The sequence below is a fragment of the Hylobates moloch genome, unplaced genomic scaffold (genome assembly GCF_009828535.3).
Source record: "Hylobates moloch isolate HMO894 unplaced genomic scaffold, HMol_V3 SCAFFOLD_6, whole genome shotgun sequence".
NCBI lineage: Eukaryota > Metazoa > Chordata > Mammalia > Primates > Hylobatidae > Hylobates > Hylobates moloch.
The window spans coordinates 104,548,371-104,567,129 of NW_026652281.1; the positions used below are offsets into that span (position 1 = coordinate 104,548,371).

An 18,759-nucleotide genomic window follows, 5' to 3' on the forward strand; every position below is an offset into this window, starting at 1 on the left:
GGGTGACAGGGCAAGACTCTGTCTAAAAAAAAAAAAAAAAAAAAAAAGGAAGAAGTTTGGAGATTTTATAAAAAGGAGAAATGTTACATACTAATCCAGAAAGAAAGTTCATTGGCACTAGTAAAGTTTTGAGCAGCTGACAAGCTCTGAGGAGTGACAGTGGTGGGTAAAACTAGTGTTAGAGTTGCAGCTAGTTTGTTTCAGTAGCTATGAGATAAAACTGATCTTAGGTTACTTTTTTAAATTTCTTTTTTCTTTTTTTTTTTTTATTTCTTGGTTTTAGGTCACAATAGGGAGTTTCAGCAGCCGGGCTTGTAGGGAATTACACTTTTGGGGCAATATTACGTGCACTGACTGCATGCTTTGTTTCCCTGGCCTCTCAACTCTTAGTTGGGTACGACAAATGACCGAATTTGTTTGATCAGCTTTCACATAGCCACCCTAATGGGTGTGAAGTGGTATCTCATTGTGATTTGATTTGCACTTCTCTCATGACTAGTGATGTTGAAGATCTTTTTTTGAGTTCATTGCCCATTTGTAAATCTTCATTAGAGAAGTGTCTATTCAGATTCTTTCCCTTTTTTTTTTTTTTTTTTTTGAGATGGAGTCTCACTCTGCTGCCCAGGCTGGAGTGCAGCGGCATGATCTTGGCTCACTGCAACCTCCACCTCCCAGGTTCAAGCAATTCTCCTGCCCCAGCCTCCTGAGTAGCTGCGATTACAGATGCCTATCACCACTCCCAGTTAATTTTTGTATTTTTAGTAGAGACGGGGTTTCGCCATGTTGGCCAGGCTGGTCTCGAACTCCTGACCTCAGATGATCCCCCCGCCTTGGCCTCCCAAAATGCTAGGATTATAGGCATGAGCCACTGCACCCAGCCTTTTTGCCCATTCTTAAATTTTTTTTTTTCCTTCTTATCATCGAGTTATAACAGTTCTTTATATATTCTGGAGAAAAGTCCTTTATCAGATACATGATTTGCAGATATTTTCTGCCATTCTGTGGATTGTCTTTTCTCTTACATAATGGTGTCATTTGAAACACAGAAGTTTTTACTTTCGATGAAGTCTAATTTCTGTTTCTTCTTCTTTTTTTTTTTTGAGACAGAGTCTTGCTCTGTTGCCCAGGCTGGAGTGCAGTGGCACGATCTCGGCTCACTGCAAGCTCCGCTTCCCAGGTTCACGCCATTCTCCTGCCTCAGCCTCCCGAGTAGCTGGGACTACAGGCTCCCACCACAATGCCCAGCTAATTTTTTTGTATTTTTTTAGTAGAGATAGGGTTTCACTGTGTTAGCCAGTATGGTCTCGATCTCTTGACCTCATGATCCGCCTGCCTCTGCCTCCCACAGTGCTGGGATTACAGGTGTGAGCCACCGCGTGTGGCCTTTTTTTTTCTTTTAAGACAGGGTCTTACTCTCACCCAAGTTGGTATGTAGTGGCCCAATCTTGGCTCACTGCAGCCTTGATCTCCCCAGGCTCACTACAGCCTTGGCCTCCCACCTCAGCCTCCCAAGTAGCAAGTAGCCAGGACTACAGGTGCACACCACCATGCCCAGCTAATTTTTGTATTTCTTGTAGAGACAAGATTTTGCCATGTTGCCCAGGCTGGTCTCAAACTCCTGGGGTCAAGTAATCTGCCTGCATCAGCCTCCCAAAATGCTGAGATTACAGGTGTAAGCCACTGTACCCCACCTAATTTCTCTTTGATTGCTTGCACTTTTGATATCATTTCTAACAAATCATTGCCTAGCCCAAGATTATGAAGATTTATTTCTGTGTTTACTTCCGAGAGTTGTACAGATTTCACTCTTACATTTAGGTCTGTGATCCATTTTGAGCTAATTTTTGGATGTGATGTGAGATATCCCCATTTTATAGGTGAAAATTCTGAGGCCTACATAAGTTCCTTTTTCAAGATTACACTGCAAATAATTTGAACCATGTTCTTGGTCTCTTAATCTTAATCTTATTTTTCCCCCAGTATACTAGGTTACTTCTCTAGAACTTTCAAATGATGATAGAAATTGGCCATGTTGTTGTATCTTTAAAATTTAAAGGCTGAGCGCAGTGGCTCACGCCTGTAATCCCAGCACTTTGGGAGGCCGAGGTGGGCGGCTCACAAGGTCAGGAAATCAAGACCATCCTGGCCAACATGGTGAAACTGTCTCTACTAAAATTACAAAAATTGGCCACGCATGGTGGCGTGTGCCTATAATCCCAGCTACTTGGGAGGCTGAAGCAAGAGAATTGCTTGAACCAGGGAGTCGGAGGTTGCAGTGAGCCAAGATTGTGCCACTGTACTCCGGCCTGGCGACAGAGTAAGACTCCGTCTCAAAAAAAAAAATTAAAAAGATGTATTATGATCGTCAATAATATTTATTAAAATGAAATAATGCTTAATTATCTAGAAAGCTTTGATTCTGTCAACAAGCCTGAAATATAATAAGACTAGCTATTATAGCCCATCTTTTTTTTTTTTTTTTTTTTTTTTGAGACAGAGTCTCACTCTGTTGCCCAGGCTGGAGTGCAGTGGTGTGATCACAGCTCACTGCACGCTCCACCTCCTGGGTTCAAGCAGTTCTTCCGCCTCAGCCTCCCAAGTAGCTGGGACTACAGGCGCACACCAACATGCCCAGCTAATTTTTGTGTTTTTAGTAGAGACGGGGTTTCACCATGTTGGCCAGGCTGGTCTCAAACTCCTGACCTCAGGTGATCCACCTGCCCTGGCCTCCCAAAGTGCTGGGATTACAGGTGTGAGCCATCACGCCCAGCCTACAACTCATCTTTTATAACTGAAGAATTGACTTGCCTACAGTCACAAAAGTTGGGAGAGTGATGGAGCTGGGATCAAGCCATTTTATAGGGATTCCCAGTCTGTTGTACCTTATCTTACTACAGTGCAGGTGATTATATATATATATATATATAATGCCTCCTTTCCCTCTCCCAAGCCAGAGATTGCATTTCAAAGCCCACAACACTTGAGTTTTTTTTTTTTTTTTTTTTTTTTTGTTGCCCAGGCTGGAGTGCAGTGGTGCAATCTCGGCTCACTGCAAGCTCCGCCTCCTGGGTTCACGCCATTCTCCTGCCTCAGCCTCTCCAAGTAGCTGGGATTACAGGCGCCCGCCACCACGCCCGGCTAATTTTTTGTATTTTTTTAGTAGAGACAGGGTTTCACCCTGGTCTCGATCTCCTGACCTCGTGATCCGCCCGCCTTGGCCTCCCAAAGTGCCGGGATTACAAGCATGAGCCACTGCGCCCAGCCAACACTTGAGTTTTACACTAGCTTCGTTTTTGGAATATCTGTCCAATGGTTTCCTCTATTAATCAAAGATTGCTACATTCAACTTTGCATCAGAATATTTAACAGTTTAGTACTTACATGTAAGTAAAAGATGAACTGGCTACTTCACTGTTAGCTATTTTCACTTTCCAAGATTGCCTTGGATGTAAAGAGAAATGACAGTAAGTAATTATTGTCATTTATTATGACAAGTTAGCATTTATTGAGTATCTATGTGCTAGTCACAGCAACCCTGCAAGTTAGGAATTATTCTCCTCATTTTACAGATGAGGGAACTGAGGCTTAAGTAACTGGCCCAAAGTGACTCAAATACCTCATGACAACATCAGGATTTGGATTTGTGCCTCTGGCTCTGAAGTCTACATTTTTGCCACAGGTAAAAATAATCAATCATAGTGCCCTCATTCTTTCTGTTCCCAAGATGCAAGGGCTGAATTTCCTAGTGGTCTCAAGTATAGGAGAACCAGGCCTACCTTTGGAAAATTCTTTCACTACATATCAACCCTGTTTATAACTTAATAGTATGCTGACCTCATGCTTGATTTTTGTTTTATTTTTGCTAACTTGGCAATGTGTCAAGTGTTAATTTTTAAGCAATCTCTGTGTGTATCTTTGAAACTCATCTTTCACATGGACTGTGAGTATGTATTACCTCACACACTGCCCACCCTTCTTCCTCAGGACAATCATTAGTGTTTCAGCATTGAAAATATCAGCATTGTTTTAGGAGCATTAGGAAAGAGGCTTCAGAAATCAATCCTGGGTGGCCAGGTGTGGTGGCTGACGCCTGTAATCCCAGCACTTTGGGAGGCCAAGGTGGGCGGATCACCTGAGGTCGGGAGTTCGAGACCAGCCTGACCAACATGGAGAAGCCCCGTCTCTACTAAAAATACAAAATTAGCTGGGTATGGTGGTGCATACCTCTAATCCCAGCTACTTGGGCGGCTAAGGCAGGAGAAACGCTTGAACCTGGGAGGGGCAGGTTGCGCCAAGCCGAGATTGCGCCATTGCACTCTAGCCTGGGCAACAATAGTAAAACTCCATCTCAAAAAGAAAGAAAGAAAGAGAGAGAGAGAGAAATAAATAAATAAATAAATCCTGGGATTTATCCAGTTTACTGAGAGCGTGAGTTAAGTAAGCACGTAGCTTTCTGTATAGAACTTTTGAGATCTGTTGTATTTCGGGTGCCAATAAATGGCATTTAAAAATAGCTTACTTTGGCCAGGCATGATGGCTCACACCTGTAATCCCAGCGCTTTGGGAGGCCGAGGCAGGCAGATCACTAGAGGTCAGGAGTTTCAAACCAGCCTGGCCAACATGGTGAAACTTTGTCTCTACTAAAAAGACAAAAATTAGCCGGGCGTGATTGTCGGTGCCTGTAATCCCAGCTACTTGGGAGGCTGAGGCAGGAGAATCGCTTGAACCCGGGAAGCGGAGGTTGCAGTGAGCCGAGATTGCACCATTGCACTTTAGCTTGGGAGACGAGCGAAACTCTGTCTCAAAAAAAAAAAAAAAAAAGCTTACTTTAAAATAATACAAATTATGAGGATGTGAAAAAATGTTGCCGGTAGAAATGTAAAATGGTACAGTTGCTTTGAAAAATAGTCTGGCCATTTTCAAAAGGTTAAACATGGTTATCATGTGACCTATCAGTTCCACTCCTAGGTATATACCCATGAGAAATGAAAACATATGTCCACACAAAAGTTTATATTTTTATATGTATAGGCATTATTTATAATATCTGAAAAATTGAAACAACATAAATATTAATATCTACCGCCTGATGAATGGATTCATAACATCTGATATATGTACACAGTGTAATATTATTTGGCAATAAAAAGGAATGAAGTATTGATTCATACTGCAACGTGGATGAATTTGGAAATATGGTAAAGAAAAGACGCCAGACACAAAAGGCCATGTGTTGTGTGATTCCTATATGTATGAAATATCCAAAACAGACAAGTGTATAAATTCAGAAAGTAGAGTAATAGTTGTCAGAGGATGCGGGGGATGGAGGAGTGGGGAGTGATTGATAATGGATATGAGGTTTCTTTGTGAGGAGATGAAAATGTTTACGAATTAGATAGTGGTGATTATTGCACAACCTGGTAAATATACTAAAACTAACTGAATTGTACACTTAAAAAAATTAAAGGCCACGCGTGGTGGCTCATGCCTGTAATCCCAACACTTTGGGAGGCCGAGGCAAGCAGATCACCTGAGGTCAGGAGTTTGAAACCAGCCTGGTGCTACATGGTGAAACCCCATCTCTACTAAAAATACAAAATTAGCTGGGCATAGTATGGATTCCTATAATCCCAGCTACTCTGGAGGCTGAGGCAGGAGAATCGCTTGAACCCGGGAGGCGGAGGTTGCAGTGAGCTGAGATCGCGGCACTGCATTCCAGGCTGGGTGACAGAACGAGACTCTGTCTTAAAAAAAAATTTAGGACGGGCGCGGTGGCTCACACCTGTAGTCCCAGCACTTTGGGAGGCTGTGGGTCGATCACGAGTTCAGGAGTTCAAGACCAGCCTGGCCAACATGGTGAAACCCCATCTCTACTAAAAATACTAAAATTAGCCAGGTGTGGTGGCAGGCACCTGTAATCCCAGCTACTTGGGAGGCTAAGGCAGGAGAATCGCTTGAGCCTGGGAGGCAGAGGTTGCAGTGAGCTGATATGGCACTGTTGTACTCCAGCCTAGGCAATAGAGCAAGACTCCATCTCAAAAAAAAAAGTAAATTAAAAAAATTTAAAAATAACGTTAAAAACTCAGAACAGTACTGTTGTTTTTTATGGAGCTCTCAGGACTATGAAAGATGGGTGGGCAGGATTTAGACCCTCAAATGAGTGTGAGGGGATTGAAGCTGAGGGAAAAGCAAAAGTAGGAAGATGTTCAAGAGTGGGGCCAGACCAGGTGCTGTGGCTGCTGCCTATAATCCCAGCACTTTGGGAGGTCGATGTGGGCGATCATTTGAGCCCAGTAGTTTAAGACCAGCCTGGACAACATGGCAAAATCCTGTCTCTATAAAAATTTTAAAAATTAGCCAGGTGTGGTGGCGCATGCCTATAGTCCCAGCTACTCTGGAGGCTGAGGTGGGAGAATCACTTGAGCCCAGGAGGTCAAGACTGCAGCAAGCTGTGATCGTACAACTGCACTCCAGCCTGGGTGACAGAGACCCTGTCTCAAAAAAAAAGGTGGGGGCAAATATAAAGTATAATGGAAGGGAAGCAGTTCTGGTTGTTAGTGGAGCAAAATGGGCATGAAGGCAAGGTATAGGAGTCGGTATCTTCATCTCCCATTTTTCAGACAAAGAGACCAAGGCTAGGAGGTTACTGCTTGGTCAACCAGTATGTGATAGAGGCTGGATTCAACTCCAAAGCCAAGGCCCTTATTTATGCCTCTGTACTTCCTTCCTTTCTCCATTTCATTTTCTCACCTTTGTCAAAACACCATGGCCTCTGTTCTTTTTTTTTTTTTTTTTTTTTTTTTTTTTTTTTTTTTTTTTTTTTTTTGAGATGGAGTCTCGCTCTATAGCCCAGGCTGGAGTGCAGTGGCGCGATCTCAGCTCACTGCAAACTCCACCTCCCAGGTTCACGCCATTCTCCTGCCTCAGCCTCCCGAGTAGCTGGGACTACAGGCACCGGCCACCAAGCCTGGCTAATTTTTTGTATTTTTAGTAGAGACGGGGTTTCACCATGTTAGCCAGGATGGTCTCAATCTCCTGACCGTGGGATCCGCCCGCCTCGGCCTCCCAAAGTGCTGGGATTACAGGCGTGAGCCACCGCGCCCGGCCGGCCTCTGCTCTTATGGATAGTAAAATTAAACCGTGGAACCATGGATCATGACATTTTTAGTGATGCAATTAAATACTTCTTAATTTCATGGCTTCTGGGGCTCCTTTAAAGTCCCTCACCTCCTATTCATATAGACTAACTGTCACTAAGGCAGGATTCATGACCAAGAAGGCAGCGTGAGATACCTCCGGGTAAAGAGTCAGTTGCTTAAATGTCTACTTTACAAGCTATTAAGGAGGTCTAAGTACCTTCCCTGCAGAACAGCGATTTAAATTTTGCCCTGGAGCCACCCTTTCTCTAGTAAAGCTGGAATTTGAAGGCAAGTTAAGGAGGATAGAGTAGTGAGAGAGCTTGTAAGTAAAACAGCAAGTCCCTCTTCATACTTCTCCTTAAGTACAGCATCCCACACTCTCTAAGGAATCCATGGTTTTTACTGGAGCTATATTGCAGTATCAGCTGGAGGAGCACCCTGCTTTTGCGTTTCCCTCCCCAACTAAAGAGCAAGCAGCCTATGTCACCCTTCATCTCAAATACAAATTAAAATTCCTAATCTCACCAGATGTGATTAAGATGATACTTGAAGCTGTTCACACACTTAGTAAGCCCAATTATATTTTTTATTAACACTGACATAGTTCCTTTTGTTGGTGAATCATAACTTTAAAACTTTTAACTGAATGAAACATCAATTACCCCCTCTCAGGTCACGTTGAGATCTTGGCAGTGGTGGAAAGTACACTTAAATGGTGTCTGTACAGTTTGGGCAACACATTTTTAGATTTTTACATTAGGCTTTTGTGCTTCCTGACCATGTGGTATCTCTGCTGCCCCAGAGGAAGATTGAAGGTTGGGAATGAATTGAGCCTCAGGGAATGAATCACAACTCCTTGAGCTGCCAAAGACCTCGTTAGGTCATCTCTCTGTCCACCTGCTGGGACATGATTGCTAAGGTGTTTCTTAGGAGAAAGCTGTTTTGGAACCACTTTTGTACTTTGTGTTCAACTTTTGTTTTCCACTATTGATAACCTTTAAATAGGGACAAAAAGAGAATTGTAAAATGTTATCTTTGGCAATTAGGGTTTTCTTTTTGTTGTTGTTGTTAATGGCTTAAAATGTTTATTCATTCACTCAACAGATATTTATTATTATTATTATTATTATTATTATTATTATTGTGTGTGTGTGAGACGGAGTCTTGCTCTGTCTCCCAGGCTGGAGTGCAGTGGCACGATCTTGGCCCACTGCAACCTCTGCCTCCCAGGTTCGAGCGATTCTCCTGCCTCAGCTTCCTGAGTAACTGGGATTACAGGCAGGCACCACCACACCCAGCTAGTTTTTTGTATTTAGTAGAGACAGGTTTTCGCCATGTTGGCCATGCTGGTCTCAAATGCCTGACCTCAGGTGATACACCTGCCTCGGCCTCCCAAAGTGCTGGGATTACAGGCGTGAGCCACTGCACCCGCCTTTGTGCAAGGTACAACACTGAGAAAAACAGTCATGTCCTGCCTTCTTGGAGTTTACAGTTGGAGAAGAGCAAATGATACAAAATCACATAAATGTAAAACATGGTTTCTGACAGGTGCTCTAAATAAAAGTTACATGGTGTTCTCTCACTAACTCCATCCTCCTTAACTTGCCTTCAAATTCCAGCTTTACTAGAGAAAGCGTGGCTCCAGGGCAAAATTTAAATAGCTATTCTGCAGGGAAGATACTTATACCTCCTTAATAGCTTGTAAAGTAGACATTTAAGCAACTGACTCTACCTGGAGGTATCTCACACTGCCTTCTTGGTGTGAGACCTGCCTTTGTCACAGCTAGTCTATATGAATAAGAGGAGAAGGACTTGAAATGAGCCCCAGAAACCATGAAATTAAGATGTATTTAATTGCTTCACTAAACATGTTTTAGGGGCATTTTCCCTGACAGCGAGGGAACAAGGCAGTAACCCATCAGCTAAGATCTGTGGGTAATTAGGAATTAACCTAGTAAAGAAGGGAAGGAGACCAGGCACAGTGGCTCATGCCTGTAATCCCAGCACTTTGGGAGGCCCAGGTGGGTGGATCACTTGAGGTCAGGAGTTCGAGACCAGCCTGGCTAACATGGTGAAACCTCATCTCTACTAAAAATACAAAAAAAAAAAAACAAAAAAAAATTAGCCGGGTGTGGTGGTGCATGCCTGTAATCCCAGCTACTTGAGAGGCTGAGGCAGAAGAATTGCTTGAACCCAGGAGGCAGAGGTTGCAGTGAGCTGAGATCGTGCCACTGCACTCCAGCCTGGGCAACAGAGCAAGACTCTGTCTCAAAAAAAAAAAAAAGGAAGGAGTAAAGAGTGTTGCAGGATGCGGAACAGCAAAACAGCAGGACTACGGCAGGGAGGAGCAGGAGACAAGAACTGCCTGAACGCCTGTGCCCTGCAGACCCTTAGGATCAGTGAGGAGGGGCATGAGTGAGTGGGTTTGGAGCATCAGGCAACCCACTCTAACCAGATGGCTCTCCTTTTCTCTCTTTCATCAAGCCCTCTCTTAAGATTTCATGGAAAAACAAAGTTCTGCTGCTCAAAAGAAAAAAAAAAGATTTGAGAACTCACTGTCAGGCCATATACCTGCCTAGCAAGAAAGTTTTTTTTTTTTTTTTTTGAGATGGAGTCTCGCTCTGTCGCCCGGGCTAGAGTGCAGTGGCGCGATCTCGGCTCACTGCAAGCTCCGCCTCCCGGGTTCACGCCATTCTCCTGCCTCAGCCTCTCCGAGTAGCTGGGACTACAGGCGCCCGCCACTGCGCCCGGCTAATTTTTTGTATTTTTTTAGTAGAGACGGGGTTTCACCGTGGTCTCGATCTCCTGACCTCGTGATCCGCCCGCCTCGGCCTCCCAAAGTGCTGGGATTACAAGCGTGAGCCACCGCGCCCGGCCGCAAGAAAGTTTTATACCACATTTCATGTGTTATGCCACACACACACCCTTCCTCACCTCTTCACCAGTGATGGAGAATTCAGTCTCTCCTTAAGCCTACTTTCATGAAATGCAATGAGAATGTTTGGATATCTGTACAAATTTCTGAGCTTGGTTGTCCAACACACAACCCTTAACCATTATGAAAAATGTCCTAATTGCAGATGAAAAAGGTAAAACCATATGGCATTATTTTAGGCCAGTGGGTTTTAAGTAATTTTTTAGCAGTGGAATCCATTTTCAAATGAGATCTAACATGAAGGCATAAAAAACTCAGGTGATTTTTATTTTCTTGTGTCTTTTATATTTTTCACATTTTCTAATATGAACATGTATTGCTTTTATAATAAGAAGAGAATGTTTTTTTAAATTACATGGCTGTTTAGGGAAACAGAATTGTTTCATGATAACAAGGTTCAGGGACTAGTACAGATTGAAACAGATGGCTTCCCTCGGTGTAGTACCCCCCGTTGACCTTTTCACAACTAGGGATTACTAAAGCACAGAATGACCATGGCTTTTTCACTGTAAAATTATATGACAGCAGAAACCTAACTGACAAACAGATGTTTTTCCCAAGTGGAGCTTTTCTTAATGAAATGGTTGCTTGGAAACCAGACCATAATAATAACTTTTCTATATTTAGTTTGTAAAGTGATTCAGTTCGCAAAATTATTAAGTCAGAGAATACTAATTAGATAAAATTGAATGTATCTAATTTGTCTTGCAATTCAGCAATCAAATGGTTAAGCTAGGAGCAGAATTTCATCCAGGATATATCTATCCAGATGCCATTCATAACAGAGGACATACAAGGAAAATGACAGCTCATAGAGCAACCCTGCTCTGCTCCTTACTGTGACTGCAGTGGCACAGTGGTGTTTGATCTTTCACTCATACTTATTAGAAGCTGTTACTTGCAGCACTTATTAAGATGCTGAGACGATCAGTTGGGTCACTGGGTCAAAAATTGTACGTGAAAATGTGAAAATAAATTCAATTTAAATTACTCAGTGAGACAACAGTATAAAGGAGAAAGATTCAGGAGTGAATATACTTGTTTAGAATGATAGAATTTATCAGTGGAAAGTCTGATATACTATTACTAATACAAAGAAACCTTAACATGCAGCATATTTGTCAGGTAGATTAAAACATACAAATCTTAAGTTCAAACTATACATATTCTATAAAAAAATAGATATCTGCCTTCCACTTCCAGTAATAATGAGATAACTCAGCTAAAAATAACTATTATATAAGCCAGACATGGTGGCTCACACCTATAATCCCAACACTTTGGGAGGCCCAAGGCAGGAGAATTACCTGAGGTCAGGAGATCGAGACCAGCCTGGCCAACATGGTGAAACCCCATCTCTACTAAAAATACAAAAATTAGCTGGGCATGGTGGTGGGTACCTGTAATCCCAGCTACTCGGGAGGGTGAGGCAGGAGAATTGCTTGAACTCAGGAGGCGGAGGTTGCAGTGGGCCGAGATTGCACCACTGCACTCCAGCCTGCGCAGTGGGGTGAGACTCTGTCTCAAAAACAAAAACAAAAAAAACAAAAAACAAAAAATAAAAACAACTATTATATAGGGTAACATATTTAAAACACTTTAAAAGCATTAAAGAGCTCATAAGAAAACAGGGAATAACCAAGCCAGCATCTAAAGAGAAAACTAGAACTCTATGAGGTGAACTGAACATAAGAACCTGCGTTTACTCTGAGGGCATTTGCTTGAAATTAAGCTGTGGGTTTCATGGCCTTGAAGGGCAAGTTGCAGAAATGAAAGCCCAGACCCAGTTTGAAGTAGGAGTCTAACAGAAGGCCCTCCAACATTAAGCTTAGACCCTCTAAGGAATACGCCTCCAGGTGTACCTTCAAGTACCTTCACCTATTCCCAAGGGTCTGGGAGTAGACTTGTCTTGGCACTAAGCAGAGCAGGAGGGAATAAGGAAAGAAAACCTCTATCTGAGGCCGGGCACAGTGGCTCATGTCTGTAATCTGAGCACTTTGGGAGGCTGAGGCAGTTGGATCATCTGAGGTCAGGAGTTTGAGACTAGCCTGGCCAATATGGTGAAACCCTGACTCTACTAAAAATAGAAAAATTAGCCGGGTGTGGTCGCAGGCACCTGTAATCCCAGCCACTCGAGAGGCTGAGGCAGGAGAATCACTTGAACTCAGGAGGCAGAGGTTACAGTGAGCTGAGATTGTGCCACTGCACTGCAGCCTGGGCAATGGAGTAAGTCTCTGTCTCAAAAGAAAAAACAGGAAAAGAAAAAGAAAACCTACATTTGAGAGGTTATGATCACGGAATGGACCTCTTCTGCTGACTTGCTTTATTGGGATTCAGGAAATCTCAAGCAGGGAATTAGAATTTAAAATGTTTCTACACCTGTAGTGTCTATAAGAGTCTTGCAGAAATGAAAGCATATCTCCTATGGAAGAAGGCTCCTTCATCCTAGATCTTGAAGAATCCTCATTGTCATTTTTTATTTTTACTTTAATTTTTAAATTTTTTAATAATTAAAAAATATTTTATTGTAGCTTTGTGTGTGTGTGCATGCATGTGTGTATAGCAACATAAAGTTGGCCATTTTAATTATTTAAAAATCTACAATTCAATGTCATTAGTTGTATTGATAATGTAGTCATTATCACTATTTCTAAAACTTTCTCATCAGCCCACACAGAAACTCTGTAACATTAGGCAATAATTCCCCATTTCTTCCTTCTCCCATATAATTATTTAAGGCTAATAATTAGTACATAGTCACAAAATAACCAAGCATAACACACTTTTTTTTTTTTTTTTTTTTTTTTTTTTTTTTGAGACAGTGTCTCGCTCTCTCACCCAGCCTGGAGTGCAGTGGTGTGATTTTGGCTCACTGCAGCCTCCATCTCCCCCGTTCAAGCAGTTCTCGTGCCTCGGCCTCCTGAATAGCTGGGATTACAAGTGTCCAGCACCATGCTTGGCTAATTTTTGGATTTTTTAGTAGAAACTGGGTTTCACCATGTTGGCCAGGCTGGTCTCGAACTCCCAACCTCAAATCATCCGCCCACATTGGCCTCCCAAAATTCTGGGATTACATGCGTGAGTCACCATGCCCAGCAAGCATAAGACTTTAGATGTTGGAATTGTCACATACAAATTATGAAGTAACCATACTTATTATATTTATAGAAATACAAGATAAGTTTGAAAATATCTTCAGGGAATAGGAAAAAACAATTATCTAATAGATTTGAAAAATGAAATGGAATGTCTTAAAGTAAAAAGTAGAATAACTAAAATTAAAAATTCAGACCAAATGCAGTGGCTCACGCCTGTAATCCTAACACTTTGATAGGCTGAGGTGGGTAGATCATTTAAGGTCAGGGAGTTCGAGACCAGCCTGGCCAACATGGTGAAACCCCGTTTCTACTAAAAATACAAAAATTAGCCGGGCACAGTAGCAGGCCCCTGTAATCCCAGCTACTTGGGAGGCTGAGGCAGGAGAATCACTTGAACCGGGAGGCAAAGGTTGTTAGTGAGCCAAGACTGCACCATTGCACTCCAGCCTGGGCAAGAAGAGGGAAACTCCATCTCAAAAAAAAAAAAATCAAATTAAATTAAAAATTTCAGTGTATGAGCCGGGTGCAGTCACTCACGCCTGTAATCCCAGCACTTTGGGAGGGTGAGGTGGGCGGATCACCTGAGGTCAGGAGTTCGAGACCAGCCTCAACATGGAGAAACCCTGTCTCTACTAAAAGTACAAAATTAGCCGGGCGTGGTGGTGCATGCCTGTAATCTCAGCTACTCGGGAGGCTGAGGTAGGAGAATTGCTTGAACCTGGGAGGCGGAGGTTGCGATGAGCTGAGATCGCGCCATTGCACTCCAGCCTGGGCAACAAGAGCGAAACTCAAAAAAAAAAAAAAAAAAGAAAGGAAGGAAGGAAGCAGGAGAGGGAGAGAAAGAGGGAGGGAGGGAGGAAAGAAAAAAGAAAGGAAAAGAAAAAGAAAAAAAACCTCTTTTAATTGCAGAAACAGATTTTTAAGAGGCTTTCCCTCTATTTATAGATGTCCGGGATGAGCACAATGGCTTATGCCTGTGATCCCAGCGCTGTGGGAGACTGAGATGGGGGAGGATTACTTGAGACCAGGAGTTCAAGACCAGCCTAGGCAACATAGCAAGGTCCTGTCTCTACGAAGCATTTTTGAATATTTTAGCAGGGTATGGTGGTGCTTGCCAGTGGTCCCAGCTACTCAGGAGCCTGAGGCAGGAGGATCTTCTGAGGCCAGGAGTTCAAGGTTGCAGTGAGCCATGATCATGCCACTGCACTCCAGTCTGGTTATCAGAGTAAGACCCTGTCTCTAAATTTAAAAAAACAAGTGTCCTGTTATATCTAACTAAACACAGGATTTTAACCTGAGGGGTTAATGTCAAGTTAACCCCTGTGTAGAACCCTACAGGGTGCCTGATTAGGTTGGATAACTCCCTGAAATTATAGGCAGAGTGTTTATGTGTGTATTTTCATATTTTAGGAAAGAACTCTTTGGAAGAGTTTTACAGTAGTTCTGTTTGGTTTCCATGTGACGCTACAGCTTTAAAGTCCTGCATGTCATGTTTGCTTATTTCACAATGATCACTTTTTCCAAGCCACTGCTAGCCTGGAGCACCTATCACAAAGACTTGCCTAATCATGTCATCAAGACATCTGTTAGGGTTAAATAAGGAAAAAATGGGCTGGGTGTGGTGGCTCACGACTGTAATCTCAGCACTTTGGGAGGCCATGGTGGGTGGATCATGAGGTCAGGAGTTCGAGACCAGCCTGACCAACATAGTGAAACCCTGTCTCTACTAAAAATATAAAAGTTAGCTGGGATGGCAGCACCTATAATCCCAGCTACTCAGGAGGCTGAGGCAGGAGAATTGCTTGAACCCAGGGGGTGGAGGTTGCAGTGAGCCAAGATCACGCCACTGCACTCCAGTCTGGGTTACAGAGCAAGACTCCATCTCAAAATAAAATAAAATAAAAATAAAAATAAGGAAAAAATGGAGAATTGAGGAAGAGTTTCCACCTTGCCTCTGTCACTGGCTGGTGCCCCAGACACAGGGCACATCTCCTAGCCCACCAAGCTTTTCTCACGACACTTGGAGGATGTGAAAGATCAGCCCTGTCTTGCCAGAACTTTAGGCCAGGTGGCAACTCTCCGTGGAAGCCTTTGGCTTTTTCTAAACTAGCGAGAACCTGACAGGTCAGTCAGCTCTGCTGATTCTGCAGCTTTTCTTTGCATAGGCTTGAGGTGAAATGTCAGTAGAAAACCTAGGGGAAAAATAAACCTGAAGTTCAGGTGGTTCTCCTCCTGCCTGGACCACCCATCTCAAGATTTTTAGGAGATGTGAGGAATGTTTTGTTTTCTTACCTAAATTTGGCTGACAGAGAAGTACCCATTATTTTATTGGATATCAGAAGCCCCTCTTTTCTTTTTACCGGTAACTGTTTCTTTTGATAGCATAAAGAGAATATATATGTGCTTTTTCACTCTTTGAAAGCTACATAAAGAAAATCAAATGAATGACGCCTGTCTTCTTTATTTCTTACCTGTGATCAGCTGAATTATAAGTTTCACTGAATGCTTAGGGCAGTGATTACTTTCAATGCAGCGGTAATTGCCATTTCTTTCCCTTCCTTCTTTATGCCTTCAGTTAGGGCAGCTTTTTTTTTTTTTTTTTCTGTACGTATTCCAGAACGCTGATTATCATGGTGTTCTTAAGGCACAGTTTTCCTGACTTCTGCTCTCTCACTCCTTCCCCTCTGGGATTCATTCACAGGTATTTGATAGAGGCAGCCCAGCACAGCTGCCTGTAAGCTTTCCAGTGGTGTTTTTTAATTTATTTTTTATTTAATTAATTATTATTTTTACTTATTTATTTATTTTATTTGAGACAGAGTCTCACTCTGTCACCCAGACTGGAGTGCAATGACACAATCTTGGCTCACTGCAACCTCTTCCTCCCGGGTTCAAGCAATTCTGCCTCAGTCTCCCAGGAAACTGGGATTGCAAGCATACGCCCCCATGCCTGGCTAATTTTTGTATTTTTAGTAGAGACGGGGTTTCACCATGTTGGCCAGGCTGGTCAAACTCCTGGCTTCAAGTGATCCACCCACCTCAACCTCCCATAGTGCTGGGATTACAGGCATGAGCCACTGTGTCTCCAGCTGTGTTTTTGGATTTGTTCTATTTTATTTGTTTGAGTGTAGTAGAACAAGAGATTTAGGGGGCTTGCAGTAGCCTATAAAGATGTTGTGGAGTGGAGGTGTTTGAGAATCACTGGTTAAAAAGCTGAAACTCATTAAAATCCAAGTTCTTCATTTTCTTTCATATAGCTTTTCCATTATCCCTAATGTTGGCAGCACCTCAAGTTAGAATCATTCGTGAATTTCATTAACATTACTACCTCCCTTTTCCACATACTAAACAAAGATATCAACTAGGAACAAAGCAGTCCCTGTGAAGCCCAGCTAGCCACAGTGGAGGATGCTGGCTGTGCATGTGGGATGCAGAGTTCCTCTCCTTATGCTAACCTTGGAGTCCATGAGAAAGGAGATTTTTTTTGGAGTGAGGCTGACCTTATATACTTGAAACTGTGAGGTTTGCTATCTTGAGGGTTAGGATTTGCAAAGCTAGTATGATTCCAGTAGTTTATTTTCTCCAAGGCACTGCTGCCAGGTGGGCTGTCATGTAGCAGAGTGATTGAGCATGCAGGTTTGCAGTCCTGCCCCACCACATGGCAGCTCTGTCATCTTGGGCCATATTTTCACCTCTCTGTTCCTCAACTCTTTGTGCCTCAGCTTCTCTCTCAAGTGGTATCTACTTCAAATGATTGTTGGGAACATTAATGGATGAATGCATGTAAAGCGCCTAGGACTGTACATGGCATATTGAAAACATTCAGTATTAGTGTCTTTGCTGTTATGTTTTTATTTATTAATATTTCATGATCCAAATGGCTTCCAGTAAATATGGCTGTCAGTAAATATAGATTATTCACATGTTTTTACTTTTTCCCCTCCAAAATGGGAATTAGAAAACACTTTAAGGAAATATATTGGCATCATCTTAGTGTTCAGATATATTATTTGGATCTTGATTTAAAGAGACAGACTCTGGGTATGGTTCTTACAAATTTTCAAGAGAACACTCAATGATGGTTAAGAGAAGTGTCAGGCACAAAGAAATTTTCCTCCTGATTAAGGTAATCACCAATCTGTAATTGTCCTCTCTTGCAGCTCTAAGTCACAAAGATTATAAAGTATTCTGAAGAGAAGAAAACATCACCCTTTAGCAGGATGCTTCAGTAGCTCTTTAGTCTAACCCTGTTTTTTCCTCAGGCCTAAGTAACATTCCCTTATCCTGAATATAAATTTGTTGGGGCCTGTCCACAGTTAACACAACTTTGGAGCTTTAGAGAAACTAAATATCAAATTGGCATGCTAGACGTAATCATTTACTCTAATTACAAAGACAGCCCAGCTATTCAGTTGAGTTCCCCATACTTCCTTTATTTAATAGCCAACTTCCCCAGTTTGTGCAACTTCCTGAATTCTTAGAGCTAAAATTATTGTTAGTTTCCATCATAATAAAAGGTCTCACATGCGTAACAACTGAAGTATCCTGCTAAAGGGTGGTTGGTATTTCCTTCTCTTTAGAGTTCTTTATTATCTTTGTGACTTAGATCTGCAAGAGAGGACAATCAGACTGGTGATTCTCTTTTCTTAGGAGGAAAATTTTATTGTGCCTTCCCACTTCTGTTAACCATCATTTGTTATTCTCTTTAATTAGAGCTTCCACTAGAGATTAATATACATTTTCATATCTTCTTTCTAGTTTTTTAAATGAACTTATTTTTATTGATTACTTTGAACATAGTCTTTTTTTTTTTTTTTCCTCGAGGCAGAGTCTCGCTCTGTCACCCAGGCTGGAGTGCAGTGGCGTGATCTCGGCTCACTACAAGCTCCACCTCCCGGCTTCATGCCATTCTCCTGCCTCAGCCTCTCCGAGTAGCTGGGGCTACAGGCACCCGCCACCACACCCAGCAAACTTTTTGTATTTTTAGTAGAGACTGGAGTTTCACCTAGGTCTCGATCTCCTGACCTCGTGATCCGCCCGCCTTGGCCTCCCAAAGTGCTGGGATTACAAGCATGAGCCACCGCGCCCAGCCAAACATAGTCTTTAAAGAGTCAAAAAAGAGGGCGGATCACCTGAGATCGGGAATTCGAGACCTGAACAACATAGAGAAACCTTTTCTTTACTAAAAATACAAAATTAGCCAGGTGTGGTGGTGCATGCCTATAATCCCATCTACTCAGGAGGCTGAGGCAGGAGAATTGCTTGAACCTGGGAGGCGGAGGTTGTGATGAGTCAAGATTGCGCCATTGCACTCCAGCCTGGGCAACAAGAGCAAAACTCTGTCTCAAAAAAATAATAATAATAAAATAAAGAGTCAAAAAAGCGGCCGGGCACGGTGGCTCATGCCTGTAATACCAGCACTTTGGGAGGTCGAGGCGGGTGGATCACAAGGTCAGGAGATCGAGACCATCCTGGCTAACATGGTGAAACCCTGTCTCTACTAAAAATACAAAAAAAAAAATTAGCCTGGCATGGTGGCAGGCACCTGTAGTCCCAGCTACTCGGGAGGCTGAGGCAGGAGAATGGC

At 42.7% G+C, this 18,759-nt stretch overlaps 1 protein-coding gene across 7 annotated transcripts in view; it reads left to right on the top strand.

Moving 5' to 3' along the window:
* Positions 1–18,759, top strand: part of TANGO6 (transport and golgi organization 6 homolog) — a 241,790-nt gene that overhangs the window by 91,758 nt on the left and 131,273 nt on the right. The window contains exon 14 of one of the 7 annotated variants that reach the window (XM_058441150.1): positions 3,570–4,010. The exons of the other annotated variants lie outside the window; for them this stretch is intronic. Within the exon in view, the coding sequence (XP_058297133.1) occupies positions 3,570–3,589 (20 nt within the window). The 3' untranslated portion in view covers positions 3,590–4,010. Of the gene's footprint in view, positions 1–3,569; positions 4,011–18,759 lie in introns of those variants that run through there. 7 annotated transcript variants of the gene reach the window in all.